Source organism: Mus musculus, chromosome 3 (genome assembly GCF_000001635.26).
Source record: "Mus musculus strain C57BL/6J chromosome 3, GRCm38.p6 C57BL/6J".
In the NCBI taxonomy this organism is placed as follows: Eukaryota; Metazoa; Chordata; class Mammalia; order Rodentia; family Muridae; genus Mus; species Mus musculus.
In genome coordinates this window covers 95,595,463-95,610,881 of record NC_000069.6, presented here as the reverse complement: position 1 = coordinate 95,610,881, position 15,419 = coordinate 95,595,463, and the positions used below count along the sequence as shown (strand labels likewise).

The 15,419-nt window shown below is 40.1% G+C and overlaps 1 protein-coding gene across 4 annotated transcripts in view; it reads right to left on the bottom strand.

The window, feature by feature from the left end:
* The window catches only part of Golph3l (golgi phosphoprotein 3-like), a 30,333-nt gene that overhangs the window by 8,366 nt on the left and 6,548 nt on the right, over positions 1-15,419 (bottom strand). For 3 of the 4 annotated variants that reach the window (NM_146133.3, NM_001177670.1, NM_001177669.1), the window contains 2 exons: positions 2,845-2,976; positions 1,096-1,210 (listed from right to left, as the gene is read on the bottom strand). In NM_146133.3, coding sequence (NP_666245.2) covers positions 1,096-1,210; positions 2,845-2,976 — 247 coding nt within the window. The remainder of the gene's footprint in view (positions 1-1,095; positions 1,211-2,844; positions 2,977-15,419) is intronic. The other variant, XM_017319544.2, reaches the window with a different exon arrangement.

Below are 15,419 nucleotides of genomic sequence, written 5' to 3'. Positions count from 1 at the left end.
TAAAAGATTGTTTTAAAAAAGGAAGGGCTAGTGAAATAGTCTGGCAGATAAAAACCTCACCACGAAGTCTAATGATTCAATACTGGGAGACCACATAAGGTAGAAGGAGAGAACCAACTCTACAAAGTTGTCCTCTGATCCTGCATGTGCACTCCCACGTCACTACACACATGTACAATGCAAAATACAGAAACAAAGTGTCTTGGGAAGGTCTGGGGATGAAATGCAGATGGCCAAGTGCTTTGCTAGCATGAAGTCCAGGGTGAAATCTTTAGCACCACACCAGCTAGGGTGATGATGGCTCATGCCTATAACCCCTGCACTTGGGAGGTGAAAGCAAAAGGATTAAAACTCAAGATTGTCCTTGGCTATACAGCAAGTCTGATGCCAATCTGGGACACAGGAGATGCTGCTTCAAAAACAAAACAAAACAAAACAAAAACGAGTAAGTAAGTAAGTAAGTAAGTAAATAAATAGTTCCTTGACTGGATATGGTGGTACACACCTTTAATCCCAGTACTTGGGAGATAGAAACAGGCAGATCTTTAAGTTTGGAGCCCACAAGTTCCTAGCTAGCCACTGCTACATGGTGAGACCTGCCTCAAAAAAACAAACAAACAACAAAATGAAGTCCCAGTAAAGAACACTATTAATCTGGATACGGTGCTGTCTACCTGCAATTTCAGTACTAGGGAGACAGAGGCAGAAGGACTAGGGATTCTAGGTGACCTCAGTTTACACAGTTGAACGTCTCAAAAAGCCCAACAAAATAAAACTGCTCTCATGGGCTGAAAGGGGTGGCACATTCTTGTCCCAGTACTTGAGGTATGGAGAGATGAGGGTCGGGATTTCTGGGTCACCTTTGGATGCACAGCAAGTCCAAGGCTAGCCTGGGCTACGAGATCCTGTCAGAAAACAAAACAACCTTGCAGAGTAGAATTGCGGAGATAAGTGGAAATGTTTGGGATCCTTCGGTGCTGGCTAATCACACCACCCTCCCTAGCATGCAGTGCTACTATACTCTTCCCTCTAACCTTACGAGCAGGCCAAAGATAACCAAATATGCAGCTTGTGAGCTATTTTCAGTCATCTCACCAGTGAGTAGCTCGATCCACGTCTGCACAGTTTCGGTTGGCTCAGTTGCTTTAATGTGTTTGAGCGTCTCATCCAGCAAAACATCACCTGTTGGGCTGTCTGACTTCAGCAGGACCTTAAAGAAAGGACAGAGTACACTGCTTCCATGTACAATACCCACAATCACAATGCTGCTTAGGAGGTGTGAGGAAGCAGAATATACTGCCTATGACATGCAAGACCTTAGTTCAGTATGCCTTTGTAGTAGGAAGACAAAATTACATTTGAAGTGGGACCTAGTTACAAATGCTGTGAATAAAATGGACAAAAGATTCCACAGTGTCTTTCAGAGTTTGGAAACCACTAACAACGGCAGGAAGGTCAGAAAAGGAAGTTAATTTAGGGGAACACTGTCAAGCCTGGCTTTTGAATGATGCAAGATAGCTAAGTTGAAATGTGTAGCCAATAGTTGATACGTTCCTGGAAGCTAAAGGTAAAAAAACGTTTGCACATTTGGAAATGAAATTCCTGGAAGTAATGTAAAGCTGAAAAGAAAAATCACCAAACAGGATAAAAACTGATAAGATATTAGGGAATGGAGAAGTAGGAAAGAGGATACAGTCAGAGAAAAAACATAATCTGAAAAAGGCCACAAATGTCAAGTAGGGAAGTGGTAAGAAGATGCCAAATGCACTGGGCAGTGATGCACACCTTTAGTTTTAGACTTGGGAGGCAGAGGCAAGTAGATCTCTGAGAGTTGGGACTAGCTGGGTCTGCATAGTGAATTCCAGGACAGTTACATACTGAGAGCCTTCCAGGAGTGCCAAACCAGGCCATGGTGGCGAACACCTTTAATCCCAGTACTCAGGAGGCAGAAGCAGGTGGATCTCTAAGCTTGAGGCCAGCCTGGTCTACAGAGCAAGTTCCAGGACAGCCAGGGCTGTTCCAAAAAAAACCAAAAGGGGAAAAAGTGCCAAATATATGTACTTTAAGACAAAAAAATTAAGACTCCAAAGACAGTTCTATCTAACAATGTGTTTCAGCAGAATTCTTGGAATGACAGGCATTGTAAATGTAAAAAAATGACTAAGCCAATGTGTATCTAAGAGACAGTTCCTCCAGAGCAGGGATTTTCAGTAAATGTAACACATCTGAATGGTTCTCAGAGAATACCTTGGGATGACTAAGACAGGCCTGGCTCATGATTTCCTCTATCTACACAATATTTTATTTCATACATCCAGAGGGAAAGATAATCAACAGCATTTCAAAGGTGATAGACTTTTTTTGTGTAAAACAAAACAAAACAAAACCAAGTTTCTATGAGTTCCCCTCCACTCCCCCAAGACAGGGTCTCACTGTGTAGCCCTGGCTGTCCTGGAACTTGCCCTGTAGGCCAGGCTGACCTTGAACTTCTATGACTCTATATAAGATAATTAAACCAAGTAGAGGATGGGACAGCTGAACCAGTGTTACCTTGTCTAGCACTCTTAATTTTCTTTTATGTACGTGAGTGTTTTGCTTGTACGTATGTACTCTGTGCATCACATGTGTGCAATGCCTGAGGAAGCCAGAAGAGATTCAGAACCCTGGGACTGGAGTTATAGACAGCTGTTAACCACCATGTGGGCACTGGGAACCAAATCTGGATCCTCTGCAAGAACAACTAATGGTTTTAACTGCTGAACTATCTTTTCTGCCCTCAAATGTTCTTATTTTCTCAAAATGTACCATTGGTATTTGACTTCTATAATTCAGAGGATATTGTACCTTTCTGTCTAGGAGTCGCTTCTTACGCATGGTGGGAGGTTCCAGATAGATTCGACCCCGCATGGCCAGCTCTATCAGAATGCCTCCTCGCAGTCCAGATGATATACAGTCATTCCAGAAAGATGTGTAGCCCTAGGAGAGGGGGAAGAAAACAAAGAATGTTCTGAAACGAGTACTGAATTCCAGCCAGAGCCTGAAAAATAAGCTGTGATATTTTTGTTATTATTTTATATCACACTACATGAACTCAAAACAAGGGACAGAGTGAGATGGGGGTGTGTTGTGTTGTTGTTCAAGCAGGGCTTGGGGCTGAATATAGGGCCTTGAACATACTAGGAAGTGCTGCTCTACTACTGAGTCCCATCCCTCACCCAATAGAGTATTTCATTAGTTACTGCAATCTAATTTTTATTTTTGTTGTTGTTGTTGTTTATTCTATATTAGTGCCATTGCATGCCTAGGGAGGTCATAGGACAATTTGGGAGTTAGTTCTTGCCTTCCACCTGTGGGCTTTGGGGACTGAACTCAGGTCATTAGGCTTGGCAGCCAGTACCTTTCCCTGCTGAACCATTTCACTTGCTCTAATTGCCTTAATCTAAACACCAAAATACTAGTTTCTATTTTTGATTTTTGAGTTATCTAGTGAATTTCTATGAATTCTCACTGACTGTTATTAGTTGACAATTAGCATGTCAGATCCTTGATTCCAAGTGAGAAGAGTTGTGGTTTGAGACAATTTTTTTTTTTTTTTTTTTTTGCATTTATCTATTTGTGTGTTGAGGTAGGGACAAGAAAAGGTCAGAGGACAACAAACAGGAGTTGGTTCTTTCCTTCCACTATGTGAGTCTTGGCACTAAGTGCCTTCACACAGAGCCTTGGTTTGATAAGAATTGCAAGATGCTCTAAATCACAGAAAGTACTTACATGTTAGTTCATCTTCTCTAGGAGATTCAGGGGATACACAAAGATGTAAGACAGCCACTATTTAAAGGAGCCAAGAATCTAGCTGGAAACTGAAATAAAAGCTGAACTGAAAGAGTAGAAAAGATAGGCTTACACAGCTGATAAAAGTTTAGTTTGGATGACAGTTCTTCAAATTATAAGTCACATAGGTGTTAGATCATGGAGAGACCTCTACAAGGCCTAAGTTGAGGGGTTGGAAAGATGAGCCAAATTTGTATAGAGGGTTTTCTAGGAGAAAATAATCCAACTTCTAGTGACTCTTCAAAATGCCGTTATTATCTATAAATAACAGATCTCATATATATTCATGGAGATCACGTTCAGCACTTTGTTTCTGTTGTTGCTGCTGTATATTAAGATGAGTTTTATGTACAGAGGCTAGCTTTGAACTCAATCTTATTTCCATCTCCTGGTGTTGGACTTATTTAACTCAAAGTTTTTTTTTTAAAGATTTATTTATTATATGTAAGTACACTGTAGCTATCTTTAGACACCCCAGAAGAAGGCATCAGATCTCATTACAGATGGTAGTGAGCTACTATGTGGTTGCTGGGATTTGAACTCAGGACCTTCGGAAGGGCAGTCAGTGCTCTTAACCGCTGAGCCATCTCTCCAGCCCTTAACTCAAAGTTTTAAAGAAAAATCCTGAGATCCAAACTGGGTAGGATCAGGCTCTGAATTTCCAAATGAAAGGCAAATAAGCATGAAGGCTTTACGAGAGGAGTTATGGTTAACACAGGAGCAGCTCAATGGGCTGGCAAGGGGCCAGATGACTTGAATTCCAGCCCCATGACCCATGTGGTGGAAGGATACTCAACTCCCAAAGTTGTCCTCTGATTATTGTACCTCTTACCCCAAAGTAAATGTAAAATAAAATGTAACTCTGGGTGTGTGTGTGTGTGTACATATGCAATAATGCTTGTGAAGAAGGCAACTCAGAATAACCTCTCTCCTCCATGTCGGAATTTAGAGGGATGGAAGGAGTCAAATTCAGGCCTTTACCTGTTATCTTGCTGATCTTCATTTTAAAACTTTTAAAGCTGCTCAGGGTGGCTCATAACTATGACCCCAGCACTTGGAAAGTGAAAGCATGAAGATCAGCATTCAATGTCATCTCAGGTAAATGCAAGTTTGAGGCTTGCATGGGTTCCTGAAACACTGCCCCTATGTCTAAGTAGCTTTCAATGTTCCACTCAGCTTTCAGGATTGGGTCTAAACGGCTTATCACAGCATTCATGACAAGAAGCTGCTTGCTAGTCTCTTCTTTAGACTCCATTTAAATGCCTTTAAAAAAAAGACTTATTTTATTTACAGCTAAGGACACTGTCCCTGTCTTCAGACACACCAGAAGAGGGCATCAGATCCCATTACAGATGGTTGTGAGCAATCATGTGGTTGCTGGGAATTGAACTCAGGAACTCTGGAAGAGCAGTCAATGCTCTTAACCACTGATTCATCTCTCCAGATCCTACTTTTTTTTTTTTTTTTTTTTTTTTTTTTTTTAAAGGCTTGTTTATGTAAAAAGTTGTGGCGGATTCCTTTAGTCCCAGCTTTCAGGAGGCAGAGGCAGGTGATCTCTGAGTCTACAGCTTGGTCCACAGAGTTGCAGGACACCAAGGGAAACCCTGTCTTGTGAAAAGGAAAACCATCAAAAAAAGGTTTACTTATGTGTATTACTGTTTTGCTTGTTTGTATGTGTGTGCACTATGGGGGTGCCTGGTGCCTAGAGAGGTCAGAAGACGGTGTCAGACTTCCTAAAACTAGAGTTATGATGACTGTGAGCTACCATGGGGGTACTGAGAACCAAACATGAGTCCTCTGTAAGAACAAGTAAGCCATCTCTCTCGCACCTATTTTAGTTATTCGTGAGATAGCGTCTAATGTAGTCAGGCTAACCTCAAACTGTTTAGCTTAAAAGTTTCTTCCTATACTGGGCATGATGAAGAAACTCTGTCTCCACATGCAAGGCATGTGCCACCATACTAGCTTTATGCAGTTTATATAGTCCTGAGGATCCAGTCAGAGCTTCATTCTTACCAACTGAACTATACAGAAAGGGACCAGCTGCTCTCAGGTCTCTCTCTTCTGGATCATTATTTTAGCTATCACCAACTATATTAAGTGCTCTTTGATTATATTTATTTATGTGTGTGAGTGTTTTGCCTGCATGTATGTATGTCTAGGGATCATGTGTATGCCTGCTGCCCAGAGGCCAGGAGAGGATGTTGGAACCCTGGAATTGGATAGTTGTGAATTACCACGTGGATGTTACAAATTGAACTGATCCCCCAGAAGAGTAGCCAGTGCTCTTAACTGGTGAGCTATCTCTCTAACCCTAACAACTTTATTTATATTTATTAACTGACTTTTTTTTTTCTCTGAAAGGGTAGTGTTATGCAGACAAGGCTAGCCTTGAACTCACTTTGTAGCTCAGGTTAGCCTTGAACTCAAGGCAATTCTCCTGCTCTCACCTTACAAGTGCCAGGATTGCATGCATTCAGAATGCAATATACCATACCTGGTATGCTGGTCTCAACTCACAGAGATCTGCCTGACTCTGCCTCCTGAGTGCTGGGATTAATGGAGTGGGGCACCAACACCTGGCTCCCATCCCACTTTTTATTAAGTACTCTAATAGGCTATGTTGCCCTGGAATTCAGTATTTAAGTGAGGATAACCTTGAATTTCCCGTCTCTGCCCAAGAGTGCTGGGATTACAAGCATGTCACCATGCTTGGTGTCCATGTGGCTGGGGACTGAATCCAAGAGGTTCACGCATGATCCATAAGCACTCTAGAAACTAAGCTATATCCTCACCCCCTACCCCTTTTTGTTAAGTGCTCTAAATGCCTTTGTATACACAGAACCAATATCTGTTCCTCTTACAACTTCTCTTTGTACTTACTACTGAGTGTAGGGGTTGTATTTTCTGGGTAACATTTTATAACATTGTTTCCCTTTCTACTCTACTCTCTGGGCTATGTTCCTTACCTGAATGTGCTGATACATACTCCTTTCCTATCCTCTGTCATAACATATCACAACTAACTTATTTGTTTTCACTATACCTTAACAATAGACTATTTTTGCCAGGCATGGTGATGTCTGCCTTTAATCCTAGCACCTTAGTGAATCTCTATGAGCACAAAGCCAATCCTGACTCAAAAAAGAAAGGAGACTGATATTCTTTATAATACACATATATTATCTGCTCAATTATTGTTTTTTTCTGTAGTAATAGGGATGAAATATAAAGCACAAACTTTCAATCATAAATTTATGCATTCAAGAAATGTTTGTTAGGGCTGGGCACATGCACTTAAGAAGTAGGAAGATCAGGAATTGAAGGCCAGAATGGGTTACATGAGATGTCTTAAAAATCTAAAAGTAGGAAAAAGCAAATGTTAGCTTGGCAAACCTCAGCTTGAGTCATAAACATTCATGACACATCTCTGTATTTCATGAGGGCCGGATCTTTGACCCAAGGCAGGGGTTACTTTTCTCTCCCAACCAAGCCACTCCAGGGACACACACTTTATTCTTCTTTAAGGAAGGAAGACAGTATTTTTTCACTTCAATATTTGATTTTTATACAATTTAGCTGCTCAATTAGATTGTTAAACTATAACTTCAAAATAGACAGTTTATTCAGGCATAGCATATGTAATCTCAACAGGTGTGCAAACATTATGGCTGGATATAACTTCTTCATTTCTTCCTTGCCACTTGTAACTTCTGTTTCAAGGACAATTCAGATTGCCATCAGAATTATAGAAGAGTAGCACTGTAAATAAGGACAAAGTGGCAACCAGAATGTAGACAGGGTCTCTTGTAGTTGTGCAGGTCAGCCTTGAACTCACTATATGTTGAGGGTAACTCTGAATGGAACCTACCACTACTTCTACCTCTGGAATGTTGGGTTATAGGTCTACACCACTATATCCTGGTAATGAACACTAAGCAAGGGTTCTACCAACTAAGTTATACTCCAGGCTCCTAGGAACTCTTTAAATATTACTCTTTCCCATCAGAGCATCTCAAAACATGTAAATTCTCCAAATGATTCATTAAACCTTTTATTAACATGCAATAGAAAAACGTATAAAAACATACTTAGCTTAAAAATTAAAAGCACCTGTGGAACTATAACATCAATTTAGAAAAGATGAAGAGAAAAGGGGTAGGCATATAACCCACTATGAAGACCGCAGATGACAATACAGAATGCATTTTCAAGGATAAAATCTTAGAAGACAGCACATTGCATCATAATCAGATGTAAAGTAGCCTAGGGGAAAGGAAAATACTGTTCCTTACATTTCCAAGGTTCTTTTCTCTTCATATATATAGAGAGAGCTTGGTGAAATCTCAAACTACTCATACAGAGACTCTAAAGGGTCAATGCTTTCAGGAAAAACTACCTACTACAAACAAAGTTCACTATTGAATCACTAAACTACATTACCAGAAGCTGCATATATGAAAAAGAGAAAAAGAAAACATTTTGGGGCTTGCGAAAAAGAGAGAACTGTAGACCACTTCAGTGCAAGGGACAGCTATCCCACTACCGTGGCCTCCTGAGTGTTGACATTACAGTCATGTGACAAAATACCTGGTCAGGTTGAGATCTTTGGATAATAATTTTATTTTGTACAGATTATAAAAATTGGTAATTTCTCACTCTAAAATAAGTAATCTTTTAAAAAGAAAAAACCCACATGAAAACATGTAATTTAAAAAGTAAAAGCCTAGCCAGGCGTGCTGAGCACTCAGAAGGTAGAGGCAGGCAGATTTCTGAGTTCGAGACCAGCCTGGTCTACAAAGTGAGTTCCAGGACAGCCAGAGCTATAAAGAAAAACCCTGTCTCAACCCCCCACCCCCCCCCCCAAAAAAAAAGTAAAAGCCTAAAACAAGCATGGTCCACAACCTTTATCCCAGCACTCAGAAGGTAGAGGCAGACAGATCTCTAAGTTTGAAGCCAGCTTGGTCTTCTTGTGAGCTCCAAGTTAATCAGATAAGCCTGGGCTATATAGAGAATCCCTGTCTTGAACTCCCCCCTCCCGCCAAGTAATTGCCTTCAGGTGACTATTATAAACAGTCTAATGGGTAATTTTCTAATTTAACATATATTTATTTATATACCAAAAAAGAAAAAAAAGGAGGGCTAGACAGGTAGTCTCGTTGGTAGGGTACTTATCAAACGTGCAAGAAACCTGGATCCTAGCACTGTATAAAACAAAAACAAAAACAAACACAACTGGGTTTAGTGGTTCTCGGCTGTAATTCTAGCACTGGGGAAGTAGAGGCAGAATGGAAAGTCAAAGTCATCGACATTATGACATTGAGACCAGCCTGGTATAAATGAAAACCTGTCTGAAAAAAAAAAAATGAAAAGAAAGGTAATATTCTTTGTCAGTGCATTTCTAAATAAACTCCTACGAGAAACATTTTAGTTAAAGATTACACATATTTATGATAATCTTGCTCCGATAGAGGAGTTCATTACAAAGTCAACACTGAATTTCCAATTAGTCAAGTATTCAAAGTGCCCTTCCTTAGTCAAACATCCTGGAAGACACACCATAAAACAATCATGAATGTTAAGTATTTTAGAGTTGGCAGCTGAGCGTGGCAAATGGAAACAAGGAAGGAAACAAAACAAACAACAAAAAAATTAAAGCATCTTTAAAAACCAGGTGTTCAGCTGGGAATGGTGATGTTGTTAATTTGTAACCCCAGCACAGGACAAGGGGAGGCAGGAGGATTAGGAGTTCAAAGTCATCCATAGCTACAGAGATCAAGACCAGCCTAAGCTACAAGACACCCGATCTTAAAAACAACTACCCCAAAACACAAGAGGCTACCCTGAGCTACGTGGCGATTTCAGACAGTGAGATCACTTGAAAGACCCCAAACCAACCAGGCCTGGAGAAATGGCTCAGCAGTTAAGAGTACACTCTGTAACTCCAGTCCCTAGGGATCCAATACCCTTCTCTGGTCTCCACAAGCACTGCATACACTTGGTACACAGATGTAGTATGCATGCAAAACACCCATATACATAAACTAAAAATAAAGTATTTTTAACTTCCACCCCAAATCTTAGAAATGCTTATGATAAAGCTGAATTTAAAAATCAAAGAAAGCCGGCCAGCACTTAGGAGGCAGAGGCAGGTGGATCTCTGAGTTCGAGGCCAGCCTGGTCTACAAAGTGAGTTCCAGGACAGCCAGGGCTATACTGAGAAACCCTGTCTCGAAAAACCAAAAAAGAAAAGGGGCTGGAGAGGAGGCTCAGAGGTTAAGAGCACTGACTGCTCTTCCAAAGGTCCTGAGTTCAATTCCCAGCAACCACATGGTGGCTCACAAGCTTATGCAATGGGATCCGATGCCCTCTTCTGGTGTGCTGAAGACAGCAACAGTGTGCTCGCATGCACAATATAAATAAATTTTAAAAAAAGAAAAAAATAACTTTAAACTAGGATTTTTAAAAAATACCTTTTTAGAGGGTTCTGCTATGTAACTCCTGGTTGGCCTGGTCTCAACTATGTAAAATAAACTGGACTTGAACATGCAAACAGCTGTGACTACAGGTCTGTGTCACTGAACTCTGCAGTCAGCTCCCTAATAAGGATGCTGAGAACAGAACTCAAATCACCCGAAAAGCATTAAGTGCTCTAAACTGCTAAGCCATTCCTCCATCCCCAATGGTTAGTTTTAACTGTCAACTTGATATAATCTAGAATCTCCTGGGAAAGGCTACCCACTATGAGTAGTACTATTAGGAAAGAAAATTCTGAACACTTCAGGTAGAGAAGAGAAAGGGAGCCAAACACTAGAATGCATGAATTAACTCTTCTCTGCTCTTGACTGAACAAGTGATGTAACAAGTTGCTTCAAGTCTGTACCCTTAACAGAATGGACTGTAACCTTGAATTGTGAAACAAATAAACTGTTTCTTCTTGCTAGTTACCTTGTTTTTTTGTTTTTGTTTTTTGTCTTTTTGTTATTTTGACTTTTTTGTTTGTTTGTTTCCAGAGCTGAGGACTGAACCCAGGGCCTTGCACTTGCTAGGCAAGCACTCTACCACTGAGCTAAATCCCCAACCCCAGACTGTTTCTTCTTCTTTCTCTCTTTCTTTCTCTCTCCCTTTCTTCTTCCTCTTCTTTATTTATTTCATGTATGTGAGTACACTGCCACTGTCTTCGGACACACCAGAAGAGGGCATCAGATCCCATTACAGATGGTTGTGAGCCACCATGTTGAGTGCTGGGAATTGAACTTAGGACCTTTGGAAGAGCAGTCAGTGCTCTTAACCACTGAGCCATCTCTCCAGCCCTATTTTCTTCTTTAAGGTAATTTTGTTGGTATTTTATCAGAGCAACAGGAAAAGAAGCTAAATCATTTTAACAGCAATAATTCCAGGGCAAAACTACTGCCCCTCTTTCTATTCTGAAGATTCAACATTACAATTATTTCACATACTAACTATATTTTCTTTAAAAAGTTAAAAAAATTTTTTTTGTGAATGTACATTATGTACATGTGTAGGCACTCATAGCATGGTGCATGTGGAGAGGCAAAAGGTCAATTTTATGGAGTCAGTTCTCTCTTTTTATGTGACTCAGCAGTTAGGAGCATTGGCTGCTCTTCCAGAGACCTGTATTTGACTCCCAGCACCCACATGCAGCTGATCACCTGTAACTCTAGTTTTGGGGGATTCAATGCCTTCTTCTGGCCTCTGTATGTACTGTACTGCACACATATGGTGATATACATACATGCAGGCACACTCATAAATCTCTAAAAATTTATGTGTTTGTGTGTTGTTGTTGATTTGCAAGCTCATTTGTTAACCTCAGAGTAATGTAAACTCTTATCAATAAACTCCCAGACAATCACTTTGCTTCAACCCTCATAAAAAGAATGTTCCCTGCCTTGAATATTTAGAAAGGAAAGGTACCAAAGTGTTTTAAAAAGTCTCAAGCTAATGAAACTATGAAGGAGACAAAGGTCCACAGAGGGTTTAAGTTGCTAAGTGACTCTATCTTAACTTTGGTATTGTATCTTTTAAAACAGTGTGCATTTTAGAATTGGGAGGAACCAGGAAAGGCTTTAAGGAAGCACCTTAAGCTTTATTCTCCTACTCTCCAAATAGGACTTTGATCTCTAGCTCATTTCTTTGAGTTTTAAAGCTGGATATAATAATGAACAAGACAAAGTTCTTTTTTAATAGCCTGTGTAAAGTATGCACATAAAGTAAAGGCAAATGAGACTTTTTAATATATTTGCACTATTCATAATGAGCAATAACTACTGTTAGTAGTTCATTTTGCACAATCAGTAAACTAAAAGGAAAATCCAGGTAGTGACCTATTCTGTTTTAAAATTCATTTTATTTATTTAACTTATTCACTTTACATTGTGCTCACTATAAATTAGACTTTCAATCTTTTATTTCAATCTTTTAAAAAAAAGTTTTTGAGACAGGTTCTCATGTAGCTTATGCTGGCCTCAGGTCTCCCATGGAGACCAAGCTAACCCTAAACTTCTGAACCTCCTTACTCCACTTTTTTTTTTTTCTAGACAGGGTTTCTCTGTGTAGCCCTGGCTGTCCTGGAACTCACTTTGTAGACCAGGCTGGCCTCAAACTCAAAAATCCGCCTGCCTCTGCCTCCCATGTGATGGGATTAAAGGTGTGCACCACCACTCCCGGCCTTACTCCACTTCTTGAGTGCTGGGATTGCAGTACTTATGGTCAAACCAAGGGCTTCCTGCATACCAAGCAGGTACTCTGTCAACTAAGCTGCATTCCTAGCTCAAATTTTGGCTAACCGAATGGGATCTTGCTACGAATTTAGGATAATCTTCCTGCCTTAGCCTCCCAAGTGCTGAGGTTACAGGTGTAACATACCACACCTGACTCTAAAAAGTTAAGTTTAAAAAACTGTCACCAGGTAGGAGTGGTGAGATGGCTCAGCAGGTAAAGGTAGTTGCCATGAAGCCTGACAACTTAAGATTTTATCCCTGGTACCCACATAGTGGAAGGAGACAACACACATGTATTCTCTCCCCCCCCTCCCCAAGTAAATAAATACAAAATTGAAAAAAAAAAATCATCATCAGAGAATAAGAGAAACAAACCAACTTTCATAAGTTCTTCTCTGACCTCCATGCATGCTCATATACTCACAGGCACACACATACATACATAATTCACACAAACAAATAATTGTAAAACACTTTAAAAAACTATTATCAAGTTAAAAGTATTAATAGCTTCACTTCTCTTCTAGGTATCTTAATACATGAAAATATTCTATGAGTCTGAGGTTTTAAATATGCTCAATTAATAGTGCTCAATTAAAGCACTCATTATTTATGAGAATATTTATATCAAAATTCAACTATAAACAGGTTCCTGATTTCCACAAGAAATAAATATATTTAATTTTCTTATAATTTAAATTTGTTTTTTTAAAATTTTGTGGGCATTGGAGTTTTCCCTGCATATATGTAAGGTTTTCAGATCCCCTGAAACTAGAGCTACAGATAGATAGTTGTGAGCTGCCATGTGGGTGTTGGAAATCGAACCTAGTTCCTCTGGAAGAGCAGCCAATGCTCTTAACCAGTGAGCCACCTCTCCAGCCTCCATCTTAATAGTTCTAATAATTAAGTTTGTCTACCCTTCTTCCTTCCAGAAAGGTAGCCACTAGTCTAACAACTATATGAATACTTTCTTTTATTAAGATTTATTTATTTTATGCATATGAGTACACTGTCACTGTCTTCAGACACAGCAGAAGAGTGTAGTGGATCCCATTACAGTTGGTTGTGAGCCACCATGTGGTTGCTGGGAATTGAACTCAGGACCTTTGGAAGAGCAGTCAGTGCTCTTAACCTCTGAGCCATCTCTCCAGCCCCTTTGGTTTTCTTTATATTTTTACTACCTAAATATACAACCTTAAACGCAATTTTTTTTTCCAAATTTTATAGTAAGTGGAATCATATGATATATATTCCTGGCTTTTGTTAAGAAACATTATTTGAGAAATACACATATAGAATAATAATATTCATTTGAATCTGCATATAAAACATTTAAAGGGAGGGGCTCAGAAGATTCCATCCCATGCCTCATCAGGAGCTGTAAGTAGTTAACGACTGCTATGAGAGGGGAGTCATGTTCCTCGGTGGTGTAGCCACTGGCAGGTTATCCTTATTCAAGGAAATAAGTCCCACCCATAGTTATCCAGGTAGCTTTAATTCAACAGAATAAGCTACAAAACAAACAAATATGGAAGCAAGAAGACAGCTTACTTGGAAGAAGCGTTTTGGGAGGAGAAAGAGGACTAGAGAAGGTAATAGGGGAGAATATGATTAAAGTACATTTATAAATATGCATATAAAGTTGTGAAAGAATAAGTTTAACATTATAACAACAGAGATTAAAAACATTTATATCCATTTAAATCAATGGATTTTTTTTTTGTTTCTTCGAGACAGGGTTTCTCTGTATAGCCCTGGCTGTCCTGGAACTCACTCTGTAGACCAGGCTGGCCTCGAACTCAGAAATTCACCTGCCTCTGCCTCCTGAGTGCTGGGATTAAAGGTGTGCGCCACCACCGCCCAGCCATAGAAAAAGTTGGATTTTGTATTTTGAAATAGGGTCTAGCTGTGTAACTTAGGCTAACCTGAAGCTTGTAATCCTCTTGTTTCAGCAAGCCTCTAGAGCAGTGGTTCTCAACCTACTCAATACTGCAACCTTTTAATATAGTTCCTCATGTTGGGATGACTCCAACCATAAAAGTATTCTTGTTGCTACTTTATAAGTATAATTTGCTACTATTGTGATCATAATGTAAATATCTGTGCTTTCTGATGGTCTTAGAAACACCTATGAAAGGTCATTCGGCCAACCAAAGGTGTTGTGACCCACAGGTTGAGAACCACTGCTCTAGTCAGGACAGTCTGTGTTGTACTACCATGCCCAGTTAGGCCAGCCATTCCTATCTGTCAGCTGCTGCTGCTGAGTATTGATGTTACCTAAGTTTTTTATTTTGTTTTGTTTTGTTTTTTTTCGAGACAGGGTTTCTCTGTGTAGCCCTGGCTGTCCTGGAACTCACTTTGTAGACCAAGCTGGCCTCGAACTCAGAAATCCGCCTGCCTCTGCCTCCCGAGTGCTGGGATCAAAGGCGGGCGCCACCACTGCCCGGCTGTTACCTAAGTTTTAAAAGCATGTTTTTTGGAGATAGGTTCTTAGTATGTAGCCTTGGCTAACCTGGAACTTGGCATTTAGACTAGGTGGGCCTCAAACTCAGAGATCCTCCTGTCTTTGCCTCCCAGGTGTTGGGATTAAAGGTTATACACCACAATGCCCAGCATCTAATATTTTTATGTTTTGACTCATGTTCTCTAGCCCAGACTGGCCTTCAAACTCCCTATTTAGCCAAGGATGATCTTATATTTCTGCTTCTCTCACCTCTATCTCCCAAGTACTGGGATTATAGGTACATAAGCCTTTAAATATGAAGACCTCCTAGAAATGACATCTTTAAAAAAGTACAGGGGCTGTATGTATGCAAGAACCCTTGGCATGAAGACCCAATTCACAAC